Below are 15,343 nucleotides of genomic sequence, written 5' to 3' on the forward strand. Positions count from 1 at the left end.
CCAGCGTGTGTGTGTGTGTGTGTGTTCACAGTCACAGGCGTTCGCCCGGATATACTGACACACAGGCACCTACAAACACACACAAACACGCTCACGTCCAACAAATAATTGATATCTTAATGGCTGATGTTACCATTTCGTCCAGACACTTCTAGTTCCCGAGCTCCCTCCAATCACAAAAGAAGCGTGTGTGTGTGTGCGTGTGTGTGTGTGTGTGTGTGTGTGTGTGTGTCAGCTATCTCAGCTTGTCTCTTTGATCAGCCTATAAAAGCACTGAGGCGTGGACAGATAGCCTGGACCAACACACCGACGCTCCTCCAATCCTTCTGAGTCTCGCCGTCTCCCTCACACACATTAACTATCATGAACACACTCGGCTGCACTCTGAAACCCTTCTCCGCTGTGTGCAGCTGCATCTCTCCCATCTCCCACTGGCATCCGAGGAGCATTGTGCTCCCTCCTCCTCGACTTTTATCTGTTGGAAGTGGTGAATACATCAGTTTCAGGTTTATCTCAGTAGTTTTCCTTCCCTCTTTATACTTGAAATTGTATTTTTTTCCTTTTATCCCCTCTCAAAGTTAATGTACAATCTCACATCACAAAAGTGAGCGATAGCCAATGTTGATTCTCGGCGGACCGCTGCTCTGTTAGCGATTCAAAAACCACGACACACACACTCCGAGAAATAAGATGTTTGCTTTCCACTGCGGCAGTAATTAGATTTACTCTGCCGCTGAGTTTTTCACAAACATCGGAACTTGGGAAATTAGATTTTGACAATCCCAATTTTGCACAATTTAATAAGTAAGCATGTTTCTCCTTTCTCTCTCCCCCCCTCTATTTTGTCCTCCACTCCAGATCAGTATATTCATGACCCACCTGTCCAACTACGGCAACGATCGACTGGGTCTCTACACGTTCGTCCACCTGGCCTCTTTTCTCCGCTCGTGGACGAACCTGAAACTCCACACGCTCCCGCCCTTGCAGCTGGCGCACAAATACTTCCAGCTTTTTCCCGAACAAAGGAACCCTCTCTGGCAGGTGTGTTTGCGTGGGTATTTGCTCACGTGCATGGGCCTGTGCACTTTTTATGCAGTACGGGGCTGTCTTTATGCAGACTGTAAAAAAAACTGTGAAACAGACTGTGGAGTGGAGAATTTTTTTTATAAATTGTCCATGAAACGACGAAAATATGTTTGTGTACAGATACAAAAACACAATGGTTTGAAGTTCATTTTGTTATTGTTGGTTAATTTTTCTGAAAAACAATGAACAGAGTATTATTCAAGACAGTTCTTGGTGATTTATTCATTTGGCAATACACAATGAAGATATGAATATTGGATCATTACAGTTGGAAAGGATGTTGTTGTTTTTTTCGTGTTATTGATCAAAGATATACTGTCTTATACAGCGTTGTGGTGCAATCACATGCAGGCTGGTGTGATGTGATATGCATGACCTAACAAAAATGTAATTTGTTGATTCTACATTTATTCTACACATGCGCGTTTATCTTTGTACACATTGCTTTTTGTTCACCGCTCCGACTTCTAATCCCGCAGAACCCATGTGATGACAAACGACACAAAGACATCTGGTCCAAAGAGAAAACCTGTGACCGGCTACCCAAGTTCATGGTCATAGGACCGCAGAAAACAGGTAAGCTGCAGACAAACACGCACATGCGGCAGAGAAACTCACTCTGTGTAACCAGGTGTCTGCATACTCCACTTCAGAGCCCATTCATTTAATCCCCCCCTGGCTCTCGCTCCTTTGGTCCTGTCAGAGGGAGACAAAGGAGGAGGCTCTCACCGCCTCTCTTCCACCCAAATACTACCTGCTTTAGATGCATGGAGATCCTGCACCGAGCAGCCACCCTCTGCCTCCTTCTGTTTCCTGCTCCATCTCTGTCAGAGGTACACAGAGAAGAGGAGCTTATTACAGTTATCAATCTATTCATCTGTTTTCAGTATGTGAGTGTTGCCTCAGTGGGATTCCAGGAATTCTAATTACTGGTGTTTGGGTGTGAGAGGTGAGGAAGGTCAGTCATGCTTCTCATTAACCAGGTGATCATTTACCAACATTAGCAGACCAACAACTATAACAGTAGACCTCAGCCCATCAGTACGTCTCTCAACGTATTCAAGGTTGGGCCTCGCGTGTCAGAGATGTTGAAGCTAATAGGAGACAGGCTGGGAGTGTGTGTGTGTGTGTGGGGGGGGGGGGGTAGCAGGACGTATGGGAGTAATGTACGGTGGAGCGAGCGGGGCGGAGAGGGCAGAGAGAGCTGCTGAGGGTGAATCAGAGGGCACAACCAAAGCCCCAGTGCTGATTGGTGTCAAATGGTTTTGAATCATTTGATGGTTGAGGCCTGTGATCTTTGTGTGGTTGTGTGACCACACACACACACACACACACACACACACACACACACACATACACACACACAAACACACACACACACACACACACACACACACACACACACAAACTTCACACTTCCTGCGTGGTCCTTGACAGAACTACCCAGCACAGCTGTGCTGACAAGACTGAGCTATTTATGAGGCCGACCCAAGGTTTTACTATCAAATATAAAATTAGTAAAACAATGTATATACTGTACAGATATAAATATCTGTATAATATAAGTATGCAGCTATAGGGAATGTACGATTTAGACGTTTACAAAGTAATTTTTGTATTATGTGTCATATACAGGGGTAAATACATAACCTCCTTGGCTGAGGTAATATACATGCAGCTATGAAGAAAGTAAGAGTAAGATGTTTACAGATTGTCATTCTTAAATCTTAAATAAAAAAGTCTAAAGTCTTGGGGTCCTTCACTGAAGGAGAGACCACTTCTGAGTGAGAAGAGGTAAAGAGGTAAGTATTTTAGCTATATTTGCCCTTATGCCTCTATAACTTCATTACAATTACTTTCATGCTCTTCACAGAAAATATGGCACTAGTGTCCATGTTGATAAGTAAGTGTCTTTAGACTATGATGAACAATTGTGGGTGATAAATTGTGAGTTGAGTATGAACAGCATCATTTTCTTTACAATACGTTTACTTGAGTTTGTTTCTTAAGTAGTCATTTTGAGTCATCGTAAGCCACTTTAACTTGAGCAAACATTTCTCCATTACTCTTCCCACCACTGCATACAGGCTCAGGAGCCAGACTTATTATTTCTGACAATCCCATAGGTTATTAAATCATGTATAATTAATGCTATAAGGAAATATGAGAGACATAAATTTGCGTTTGACACATTTAGGCTGTAATTCTTTATGGGGGAAGAAAATGTGTCTGGTGCAGCAAAGGGAAGCTGCGTCTGTGACTGACGGACGGACGCACACGCACACACACACACACGGACGCACACATACACACGCGGACTACTCTCAGCTGAGCTGAATTAACGAGCCGGTTATGAATTATGCCCTTTCTTTCAGGAACGACAGCACTTTATCTCTTCCTACTCATGCATCCCTCCATCTCCAGTAACTTCCCCAGTCCAAAGACGTATGAGGAGGTCCAGTTCTTCAACACCAACAACTACCACAAAGGAATTGACTGGTGAGGAGGCACACACACACACATAAGCAAACACACACTATCATTCTTTGTATTTTCCTTGGTCAAACCCCAAGGTGAAATAAAAGATTGTAAACAACCCTTATTTATGTGGCTGTCCCGTGTTTTGGAGACGCGTCGTCAATGATGCATTGAGCAGGTTTGAAACAGTTCAAACAGCATCTTTAAAATGATCTTTTCAGCCTGGGAATTGAAGCCAACAGACATATGGCTGTCTAGATTGACCCATAAATGGCTTACTTAACTGTCAGAGAGACAGCTGCTGCGTTCTCTGAAGTTGTCCAAAAAAGACTTGACTCTGAAAATTTGTCCTTAAACACAGCGGAAACTACATCATCAAGCTTCTCTGGGCTCATTTTCTAAACACAGACGACGGCTCAAACTTTCTGACTTTAGAAGTTGTGTGTGACTTTGGACACAAATTGGGAGAATTTAGTAAATAAGCGCTCAGGGTGACTTGCGTTGGCAGCAATGATGTCGCATGTGCATCGTAAGTGTTCTCATTCATACCTCTTCTCGCTCCTGTGTGTGTCTGTTGCCGCAGGTATATGGAGTTTTTCCCCGTGCCCTCTAATGTTAGCACAGACTTTCTGTTTGAGAAGAGCGCTAACTACTTCCCCTCGGAGGAGTCCCCGAGGCGAGGCGCTGCCCTGCTGCCCAAGGCCAAGATCATCACCCTGCTCATCAACCCTGCTGACAGGGCCTACAGCTGGTATCAGGTACACACTCAAACACACACACACAGAATATATTGGATACCAGTGGCCCCACATGTATTTTTTTTTCTTTTTTTAAACTCTCTACAGCCGCCTTCTTCATCAGATGACATCTCTGTATTGATTTGAATTGAGTTATTTTCCAATATTGTGTTTGTAGTCCCGTTCCTCTCCGAGTGTGGAGTCGATGAGGCCACTTTATCTGTGTAAATCTCAGCGGGCTAAATGTCACACAGTCCCGAAAATCTTTCACGCACGAGACATGAATCTCAACCAGGTTTTATTGTCCACGATATAAATGGCCGTGAATACATTACGTGACGTTCGAGAGACCGAGCAATTTGTACCAGCAAGGCGAGTCCTTTGAAGCTTGTCTGACTGCATCTGTTAACCTTCCCAGCATCAAAGGGCCCATGAGGACCACGCCGCCCTGCGCTTCACCTTCTATGATGTCATCAGCGCAAGACCGGGAGCACCGGCCGAGCTGCGATCCCTACAGAGCCGCTGCCTCATCCCCGGCCTCTACTCCACGCACCTAGACAGATGGCTCACGCACTACCCTGCTAACCAGGTACGCACAGGCACGCACGCAGACACGGGGCTACCAAACACATGCACAGGCAACGCTTCATACATCTTTAATGCTAAAGCCGTGTGTTGGTTTATTGAGATTCAACGTTGATTATGGAGATTAACTGAATCCATCGAAATCTGTTGCAAAAGGGGGACACATCTGAAGGAATGGTGGCCACTCCATTAGCTTCACCTCTGCGGTCTGATGTAATCCAATTCAAGACTTGATCCTGCAGGGTTCGGTTTTTGTTGTCACAGATTTGAATTATAGATTTAAGCTCTGAGGTCATAGCTCCATCCATCCGTCCGTCCATTATCTATATCGCTTATCCTCTTGAGGGTCGCAGGGGGGGGGGGGGGGGGGAAGCTGGAGCCCGTCCCAGCTGACATTGGGCGAAAGGCGGGGTCGACAGAGCATCACAGGGCTGACATACCGATTAACCCAACTCTAGCCTGCATGTCTTTGGATTGCGGGAGGAAGACAGAGCACTCGGAGGAAACCCACACAGACGTGGGGAGAAACACACAAACTCCACACAGAGAGACCCTGGCCCAATCGGGATTCAAACCAGGAACCTTCAAGTCATAGTTGATGAATGTAAAAATTACTAAAACAACAACAGCACCTTAAAATATCATCTTATGCCTGTCACTGTATTACACAATACTGATTAAAAATCACCTTAAAAACACTATTTGATGGAATTTATGTTGAGCTGAATTGCGTTAGAAAGTACAGGTGCACCTAATGAATTGGTCACTGAGTGGATATAGTTTCTTTTAATTTAGTTTTTGAATGAGAACCACATTTCCCTGCACACTGCCGGCAGGAATTACATGCCTCTTTTCTATGTTTCTGTTTTTGTGGCGCAGTGTGATTTATTTGTACTTGCTAGCTGAACAGGTTGTAATGCATTAACCCGTTAGTCAATAGCAGGCAGTGTTTCAGTATGAATATATCTGTGTGTAGGTGATGATCATAGACGGTCACCAGCTGAGAACCGACCCTGCAGCAGTGATGGACGAAGTGCAAAAGTTCCTGGGAGTCACGCCCCATTTCAACTACTCCCAGGCTCTCACGTAAGTGTCTCACACAGAATGCCCCTCTCTGTCCATCTGTCCCTCTCGACCGTTTGTCCTGTAGTGTGGTCAATTCACGGTTCAGAAGAACTAGTGTACAGATTCAAGCAGTAATAAGAACCTCAACCCAAATCTGTGTGAAGCCTGACATCTACTGGCAATATGCTCCTCTTCCAAGGTGCTGTGAATAATAAAACATAAACTGTGACATCACCTGGCACGAAAACCAATAGCAGCTCACAACAGAGCGACAGTAACATAATGAGTATAGGGATCATTTTATTTCACATCTGTGACACCTAAATGTAGGAGGCAGAAATTCTTCTGTGTAATGGCAAATTATCAAAACAAGGAAGTGTGTCAGAGATTACCGCAAGTGACTGTTTCTTAAGTCTTATTTTTTTAATGAGGAATGACTTGAAATGTTTATTTGTTCTGATTGTCACAAATCAATTCCACTCTTACATTTGGCTCACACTCTCATTTCCGGCACAGCTTCCAAACACATTGAGATTATTAACATTGTTTGTATAATTTTGTCATGTATGAGTTTATGAAAGATATTTTTAAATTATGCAACAACAAGGTGAATTTAGTTGTTTTTCTTTGCTATTACACTTGATTCTTGTCAAGAGACGCTGACTTGGGTGAAGTGTCAGTGTTCTGAGCTGCTGGTCTGGGATCAAGTCCCAACAGGTCTGTGGTTTCACTGACACATCCTGCCTGTCTGTGTCTCAGGCAGCTGTCTGACAATTAGAAAAGGTTAGTGCACTGTGCACAGTGTCAACCCAGAAGAAATAAAACCGCAAAGACACCGGTGCCAGGAACCAAATTAAATTATTAATGTGACATTTAAAAACTGAACCTATCATTTGCTGTTTTGCACAGTAAATAACAAAAGGGCAAGTGAGCCGAAGATAAACAATCGGTTTAATTGTGAACCATGTTTGAACCAACATATCCTGTTTGTACCAACATATCCTGTTTGTATACTTAAAATTCACTTTAAGTATTTAAAACTATCAAAACAACAAAATCTGAGATCAATATCTAAATGACACTATATAATAAATATAGTGTAATATTATATATGTAATATTTGTATATTATATATGTATTGATTTCTCCAAGAATAATTCATTGATCTCGATGAAAAAGTCAGACATGGGACTGATATCTGAGTTTGTACAGATTGGTGCAGATCCAAATCAAAATCCGGATCTAGTGACTTTAGATTTCCATTAGGGGACTGTTGGGGCCTGGCAGAGTATGCTACTGAGTGTCACTGCAGTTTTACAGTATATCTTTGCTGCTGCATTGTTCGGAGGGATTCCTATTATACGCATGTCAACCAAATTCTTTGGAGAGAAACATTCAACCAGTTCAACTCAGTTTCATCTCATCCTCAGTTAGGAATGCTGCATGTGACCGTAAAGTTTGGGCACAAGTGGTAAAGAGTTTATTTCTCAAGCCCCACTCATCAGAATGCAACCGGCCTGCGAGCCCTCAAATCTCCAGACAGGGACATCAGAATTTGGAGCTCAGATTGGGACAGAGAGTGCCTCTGTCTTGAATCACAAGCCTACATGCATACATATAAATTGTAAAGAGATGCATTTTGACAGAATAATAACCACGCTCTGTGTTTGTGTGTGTGTGTGTGTTTTGGGTGGAGAACGCGTTATACCAAAGCCTAATCTTTCTTTTCTCCTTCTCATTCTTCTGACATCGCGGCAGTCTGACAGATCCCCAACACTGGAGCCTATTTATTTAATCCGTCCTCTTGTCCTGTCACAGACAAACTGAAGGAGAACCACTTAACTCGTTTATTCTAACTTTTATTCACCCACTGATACGTGCAGATAAAGAACAATGTTTGGATCTTTCAGTCACTTGCACATTAACCCTCATACTCTGCAAAATGACAGTCATTATCTATTATCTTGCATTTATACAGTTATAATATTTCACAGATATTCATAATAGTTTTATAAATAAATAACTGAAATGTATTTTAGAAATCATTATAGATGGAGTTGAGAAACATGCACCCTTTAAATTCCATTATTTATACTGCACATGCTTTATGTACACTATAGTACCTATAAATGTACGTACACTTAATGATTCCATGCGTATTTATATTATAAGACCCTGTGGCTTTGAAAGCCTACCACCGTGTCCTTGTCTATGACAGGCTGTCTGTCACACCACATGCTGCTTGAGGACAACAGTCTTTTATTATTTACAACTTTAGAGAACCTTATTTTCTGAAATGACAATGAAGATCCCTCTCCTTAACTGGTCATGAGAGTCAGATGACCGTCATTTGTTATGAAAAATTCATGCTGTGTAGATATCATATTTGATAGTGTTCAAATGGGTTTGTGTCTATGCTTAGATAAAAATAAAATAAAAGTGGAAGTGGGTCTATAAATATATGATGGAAGTGTAGTCACACAACCGCCCTCTGCACCTGTTGGTGTTCACCAAGGAGGGGAACAAATTAACAAGGGAAAAACACAAGCGACTGGATGAATATTTATGCATCCACTGGTATAAATAACCAAATTCCTGGTATTCAAATCAGGTGAGGTAAGTTAAGAATATGAAGCCTTATTTTATATGTGTTAGTCCATTTTAAGAGCTCAGTAGCTTTCGAGTTATCCTGGTGACAGACAGACGATCGCCAATAAAAACTGAACTTCATCGGCGGAGGAGAATATGCTTGTGTGCAGCCATTGTGAGTCTGCATTGAGAGCAAGAGGGAGAGAGAGAGATGTTGCACAGCAGAGAGGGGGGTCATGGAGAGGGAGAACGACAGAGAGAGATGAATAAAGACAGCTTGAATGTCAGAGAGACACCGGCAGCAAAAGAGTAAGCGACAGGCAGTGAGTGTGTTCAATGCGTCATGACATTTATGTCTGCTTTGTGAGAGGCAGACGGCTCAATTTTTCAGGTCTAATTTCCAAAACAAGGCTCACTGCTGAATATCATGTCCGATGTGGCAGCGCTGACGTTCTTCCTCTGTCTGTCGTCTTTGCTTCTCTCCGCTCTCAGGTTTGACCCTCAGAAAGGCTTCTGGTGCCAGCTCCTGGAGGGAGGAAAGACAAAATGTTTGGGAAAGAGCAAAGGGAGGAAATACCCTCCTATGGATCCGGAGGTAAACCTATACGTTTTAATCAAAACAGATTTATGCTCAGGGATAAAAGAAAACCTGGCAACGTGACTGACAGCAGCATCGCACCGCCCCCTCCATCGCACCGGCAACATTTCCCCCCGGAGTCAGTACAGGGTTGGAATCTGTCAGCCATTCAGATCCAGGCGGAAAGTTACAAGCTAATTACGAGGACTCAGGAGTGACAGAACGCCTGTGAGAGAGAAAGGATGTGGGGGATTAGGACGGAGAAACAACAGTAGACGGGGAAAATCCGATCCATAATTCTTTGCCCTCGCTGTTGAAGAGACACCAGACCTGTAGACAACGCACTCAGTTGCTCTCCCGCAGAGACGAACGCACAGATCTACAATTTGTCCTCCTGCATGCGCTCACACGTGGCTGACGGCTGCACCTCACTGTAATTAAACCGCATTTGAGTTTCCAGCATGGGGACAGATGACGAGGGAGGAGACGGCGAGAACTCGAGGCAGGAGAGAGAAAGAGAGGGGGGATGCACACAGTAGGGAGAGAGATAATTGTTGTCATGCATCCTTCATGTCGTTTCCGTTTATAACCTTTCTTTTCATACCACTCCGTATTTAGTGGCCCTATTAAAGAGAAATAAACAAAACTAAAAATGATGACGAATAATTAATCTCTCTTTATTTCTCGTTTTCCCTCCACTCTTATGTTCTATTTTTTAACTTTCCTCCTTTCAAACCTGTCCACTCCCTACACTTCTATCCTACTTTTTTCTCCTCTGTTCATGCTTCCCTTGCCTTTCTGACCTATTTTCCTACATCCCTCCATACTTCCCTGTTTACCACCGCTTTGATTCTCTCCCTTTATTCCCTCGCTCCATCTCGCTTACCCATCCTCGCACTTCCTCCCCCCTGTCTCCCCTACTTCTCTCTGCAGGCTCGTGCATTTCTCTCCAGGTATTACAGGGAACACAACGTGGAGCTGTCAAAGCTGCTGCATCGCCTCGGACAGCCCCTTCCTTCCTGGCTAAGAGAGGAGCTGCAGAAGGTCAGCAGCATTAAACTCTATCATACTCATCTCACCGCATGCATGTAAATGGGAAAATCTGCTGAAGATGATTTTCTCAGATGGATTTGGTTGGACTGAATCATGAAAACATGGCCCCTCGAGGCCCTTAAATCAGTTCATTGTTACATTTAAGTCCCCCTCTGGTTAAAATCAAGTCTATAAAACTGTAAACACCTCCTTCTTGTGCCTTTTGCCTTTAGTAGCTGTGAAAAGGCCCTCGGGTGCAGGAGGCACTGTGAAGTTGGGGAGACAGGGAGCAGGGGCAGGGGCAGGGTCATAGCATATTTTAAATCCCAGTCATGAACTGAGTAAACAATCTAAATCAGAGGGAGTCCATCCAGTCCATTCACAGCAGGTTTTCTTCTTTCATTTTCATGGTTGTCCTGGTGAACTGAAATGAAATGACTTTCCTCCCTCTTTCTCTTTTCCCTCCCACCTGTGATTCCCACTCAATCCCCTCCCTCTCTCCACCTCTTGCTTAAGGTTAGATAACCTTCGCATCCATGAGCCGGGGTTAAAGGTCAAAGGGTCGAAGACCGGGAAGCGACCAGGAGCAGCTGACCTTCAGATGCACACTGTCTGTGGCCTTTAAGTGAACCCTGAGGTGACGGCGAGGACAGGGTGTCTTGTTTCTCCTCGTGACTGTGACGCTGCTGGAGGAGAGAGAGAGAGCAGACGTCGAGGAAGTGCTGAAACTGAACTTCTGAACGGACGGATGGATGAATAGATGGATTCATGGATGGATGGATGGACAGTTTCAGGTGACTCAGACAGCTCTAAAGGAAGCGGGACAGGGAGGAGAAACCTTATGGCAAAGAGAACTATAGGCGACAAGGAGCATAAGGCTTTGATAAGTCTCTGATGCCCACACCCTGCCCTGAACTGTGGTGAACTCCTGTGCAGACCTGCAGTGACATTGATTATTCTCTTCATTTTTGTTGTTTCATTTTATTTTAACCTTTAATTTATGATCCCAGAACAGCGCTGGTCAGCTGTGTGTGGTTCCCATAGAGATGATGTTGCACTAAGTTCTTTTCCTCCGAGACAAACAAATGCATCCTATGTGGTTTTATTTTTTAAAGGTTGTTTGGTGTCTCATTCGGAGAAATGTGCATAGACTCAGGGTGAGTGACAGGCTGTTACTTCCCATGATAGGTTCTCATAGGTTTTTTGGTTAGTTTCTGGTAGATCTGGTAACCTTGTTCACCCTTAGACTGGAAATGATTATCTAAAACCAAGTTATATTTGCCTGCTGATTATCTTCCTGTGACAAGCAAAGCAGAAGAACGCCGTGTCTATTTAGCGAAGCATGAGTGCTGCTGATTTCAGGACCGAGGAGCCGTGAGTTTGTGGGATCCACCTGACCAAACTGAGCCTAATGGATATGGCACTTAATTCCAAGACTCTTTTAAGTAGCTACTGTAACAGCTTATGTTTTGTCAGTGTCTCACCCTCCTTCTGTTTCCTTTTTTTAAAACCAGTGGCCTACATTGTTAAGCTTCAATTTGAATGCAAAAAAACTCCCTAAATGTCAAACACAGAAACCAAAATTAAAGAAATGGATATGACTGACACTGTCTTATTTTTCCATGAACACAATGTACACGCACACTAGTCGCACAATCTTTGGCCTAAATGTGTGATTGTCCTCAGAGATAATTGATAAAAATGAGATGCATGATGGTTGGCTGTTAGATATTCACATTTAAATAACCTATAGAATAATGTTGCACTCGAACAACAACCACATTCAAGATTCCTGTCTTTATGACTCTTCACCGGCAACAGCCAATGAACGGAGGCTTTACATGTCCTGGTTTTTCCTCAGTCCCATTTTTGTGAACACGATATTAAACATTTTGAGGGAATATCTTCAAATCAGGAGAAAAAGTACAGTTCAACTCCAGTGATGAACCGGTAAGATTTTGGTGGCCTGTAAAGGTAAAGGTAAAACTTGTTACTTTTGTAGATTCAAATTACTAAAACTAAATACAAACTATAAAGCAATTGTGATGTATTATTATATTTTAAGATGAAACAAGACTTGTTTTTTTTCTCAGATCTATTGGCTAGCCAGTAGAAGGCTATCGAATGCATGAGCTCCTGTGACTCTCGGGACTCATATAAAAGCAGGGGGGGGGGGGGGGGGGTCTACAACATTCAGGTGTAAACCGCCATTCACACCTCACACCTTGACTCAGAGGAACCCAACGACCCACAGAGGTCTGAAACCTGTCACTAGTCAGTCAGAATGAAGGAGCCCTTTGGATGAGAGGTGATGTCTTCAAAGCTGCTGCTGAATCAGACATTCACTGAACTCCAGAGATGTGTAAATGCAAAATGTGCAACTGGGACTGTCTTCCTGCTGACTTTCTCTGGCCAGCCCCCGAGGATCAAGTCCGCAGAGTGACTGATGGAGCGGATGCGAGAATACAGCAAGAGATCCACCACAGGACTCACCATGAGTAAGTTAGCATTTTGATGACGTTTCTAACATGCGACAGATGAAAAAAATGAAAACAGACAAAAAGAACACAATTATATCGCGATGAAAAAGTGATGCCATGCACGTAGGGGACAGAAGCAGATGTTAATGAGAGCCAGCACCCCCTCACCCGAACACTGCAGAGATGTCAGTGGTGTGGTGAACACGTCTGAGCGGAGAATCTGCTGCTGCGTTCGTCAGAGGCCCGAGAAACACAAGCAAGTCCAGCTGACCACGTTCAGGTAGTTGCAGATGTTCTTTAAATGCAACACCTGAAGGTATTTGTAGTTTACATGGTTTACACGAGTCCCTTAAATGCATCACCTGCAAACTCTTGCAAAGGGGCTGCTGAGCTGCTGCGTTCAAACCTCCTCAGCTGCTCAACACGTGTTCACCACGCAAAGGAGGAAAACAAAAGAACTTTAGTGAATTGTGTCGGAGTAGAAGCTGGACTGATGCTGTGGTGACAGAGGGAGGAACTGAACCACTAATGTGCCGACTAGCTGTGAGAGAGAAGTTACGAACCCTTTATTTTTAAATACTTTATGTTTACACCAGGAGCTCGTCCTCTTTAAGGCGTCGCCATGTTTATTACTGTAGTCCACACCTTTTGAGTTTTAATGACAAATTCAATTCATTTAAACTTTAAGGGACATTTTCTTCATTTCACTGAGCTTCTTCATTTGCTGCTACATCTTCATTGGGCTTGGGGATGCCCTTGATTCATCTGGATGCTGGTGTTTGGATGTTGGTGCCGTTTACAGTTTTTCTCAGTTGTTAACACACAAAAAGCAAAAATTCGGCACAATTTGCGCAACAAAGCATCAACCTACAACACACAAATACTCAAATCTCTAAACATTCAGGTCTGTTGAGCAATTTCACCGCATTTACACAGCCGGACAGGAGACTGAAATTTTAGATATGGTTACAACGCTATCACACTCAGATAAATAAAAACTAGGATCCTGGCTGACCATGAAACGTCAAGTGTTCAGGGTCCCATTCGAACGGAACACTGGCATGAAGGAGTTATGGCGAGAGTTTGTGCTTGTAAGTACCAACATTCAGCACTGACACATGCATGTATTGTACCTGTAATCCAGTATTGTTCCTTCTCACAGTGTGTCACTGTAGCCCACTGTGTTGACCTCTCTGTGTCCATACTGTAACTTGCATTCTCAAGCTGACTGTGTCAGCGGATCCAGGAGCATGACACAGCTAATGTGTTGTACCAGTACATCTTTATTGATGAGGTGGGATTCAACCTGGGGAAGAGGAGGCGACGGGGCAGAAACGTCATTGGCAAGCGGGCCATTTTTGAGGTCCCCGGCCACCATGGTGGGAACATCACAATGTGTGCTGCCATGACTCATCATGGGATCTTGCACCGCCATCCCCATCTAGGGGCCTATAATGCTGGGGGGGTGAGCAGGCCGGTTTACAGTACTGTTCTCTGCGTGTACCGAAATAAACCTTTTTTTGCTGCATATTTGTGTGCTGTTTTATGTTTGACTATGAAAAAAGTGGGCCTACACTGAGACATTTTACAAAAGGAGAAATGGCTCATTCTCCAGTCAGTGTCATTCATATGGTGGGTTCCATTTCGATGATTGTGTTTTCAATTTTGCACTTCAGTGTGCTGATAATGCTTGGTAGTGTGCAAGCAAATGCTTAATTGTGTGTACTCAATGAATGGTATGTGTGTGTCATTTGAAAATATGTCTGTGTGTACCAAATGAAAACACGAGTTCCATTTTGTGAACAGGTAAGAGATTTGATAGCAAAGAGTCATCTTGCAAAGGGAGTGTCAGGTTTAGCATTTTGTGTGTGAGGTTTTCAGTTGTCTGTGTGCAGTTTTGAGAATGCCGTTGTGTTGAAAAACGTGTGTTAACAATTGTGAAAAACTGGGGAAGTCGTACAATATGATTTTATTTGCACTTTTTTCCCTCTGAGATCTGTTAATTTTCTATGGGTTGAAGACAAACACAAAGGGATTAAACTCATTATAACCACCAAAAATCTTTCAACGCAAAGAAACTCAACTGTATTATCTTACAATCTACTAGACGTTACAAGAAATGGGTTGATGATGATTCTAACGCACGTCAGACGCAAAGAAAATAAAAAACTCTGTCCACGTCTGAAAACGGCTTATTATAGCCTGAAACTGCACTGTTGGCCAAGGCATGTGACCACAGGGTCGTAATTCTCACTCCAGTCCATCTTGAACCCCTCGAACACAACAGAGGAACCGCCTCAGTTAATGAAGTACACACAAGTGTTACAGATGTATATGAATAACGACACATCTCAAGCTCACAAGGTTTTTTTGCAGCGACTTTCAAAAGCAGCTGGTCGAGGAGGGAGTCTCTAAAGCAGCCGATTTGATGTGCATGAGATCCCTCTTATTCAGGTTTAATCACTAGCCTCAGATCTTTTCCCCATTGCTTTCCCCAAGAGCTGCCAGAGTTTAAGGAATGGAAACCGAAATGGGTGGAAATAAATTATCCGTATATAATGAGACCTTCTGTGCTGCACCACCTCTGGTGACATCTCATATAGGCTCATTAGTGCAGAGATCTATAGATGGAGATTCAATGTGAATAGCAAAAAAAAAAAAAAAAAAAATGTTTTCTGCAGAATGTCGTTATTAGGATTTCCACATGCTGAATA

At 43.4% G+C, this 15,343-nt stretch overlaps 1 protein-coding gene across 2 annotated transcripts in view; it reads left to right on the forward strand.

Annotated features, from left to right (window-relative positions):
• The window catches only part of ndst3 (N-deacetylase/N-sulfotransferase (heparan glucosaminyl) 3), a 42,102-nt gene extending 30,358 nt beyond the window's left edge, over nucleotides 1–11,744 (forward strand). Inside the window, exons 7-15 of one of the 2 annotated variants that reach the window (XM_062388956.1) lie at nucleotides 859–1,041; nucleotides 1,566–1,662; nucleotides 3,462–3,585; nucleotides 4,148–4,322; nucleotides 4,720–4,890; nucleotides 5,863–5,972; nucleotides 9,033–9,135; nucleotides 10,051–10,161; nucleotides 10,671–11,744. In XM_062388956.1, coding sequence (XP_062244940.1) covers nucleotides 859–1,041; nucleotides 1,566–1,662; nucleotides 3,462–3,585; nucleotides 4,148–4,322; nucleotides 4,720–4,890; nucleotides 5,863–5,972; nucleotides 9,033–9,135; nucleotides 10,051–10,161; nucleotides 10,671–10,700 — 1,104 coding nt within the window. In that variant the 3' untranslated portion in view covers nucleotides 10,701–11,744. Of the gene's footprint in view, nucleotides 1–858; nucleotides 1,042–1,565; nucleotides 1,663–3,461; nucleotides 3,586–4,147; nucleotides 4,323–4,719; nucleotides 4,891–5,862; nucleotides 5,973–9,032; nucleotides 9,136–10,050; nucleotides 10,162–10,665 lie in introns of both variants that reach the window. The other variant, XM_062388957.1, reaches the window with a different exon arrangement.
• Nucleotides 11,745–15,343: the final 3,599 nt, after the last annotated feature.

Source organism: Platichthys flesus, chromosome 5 (assembly GCF_949316205.1).
Source record: "Platichthys flesus chromosome 5, fPlaFle2.1, whole genome shotgun sequence".
Classification (NCBI taxonomy): domain Eukaryota; kingdom Metazoa; phylum Chordata; class Actinopteri; order Pleuronectiformes; family Pleuronectidae; genus Platichthys; species Platichthys flesus.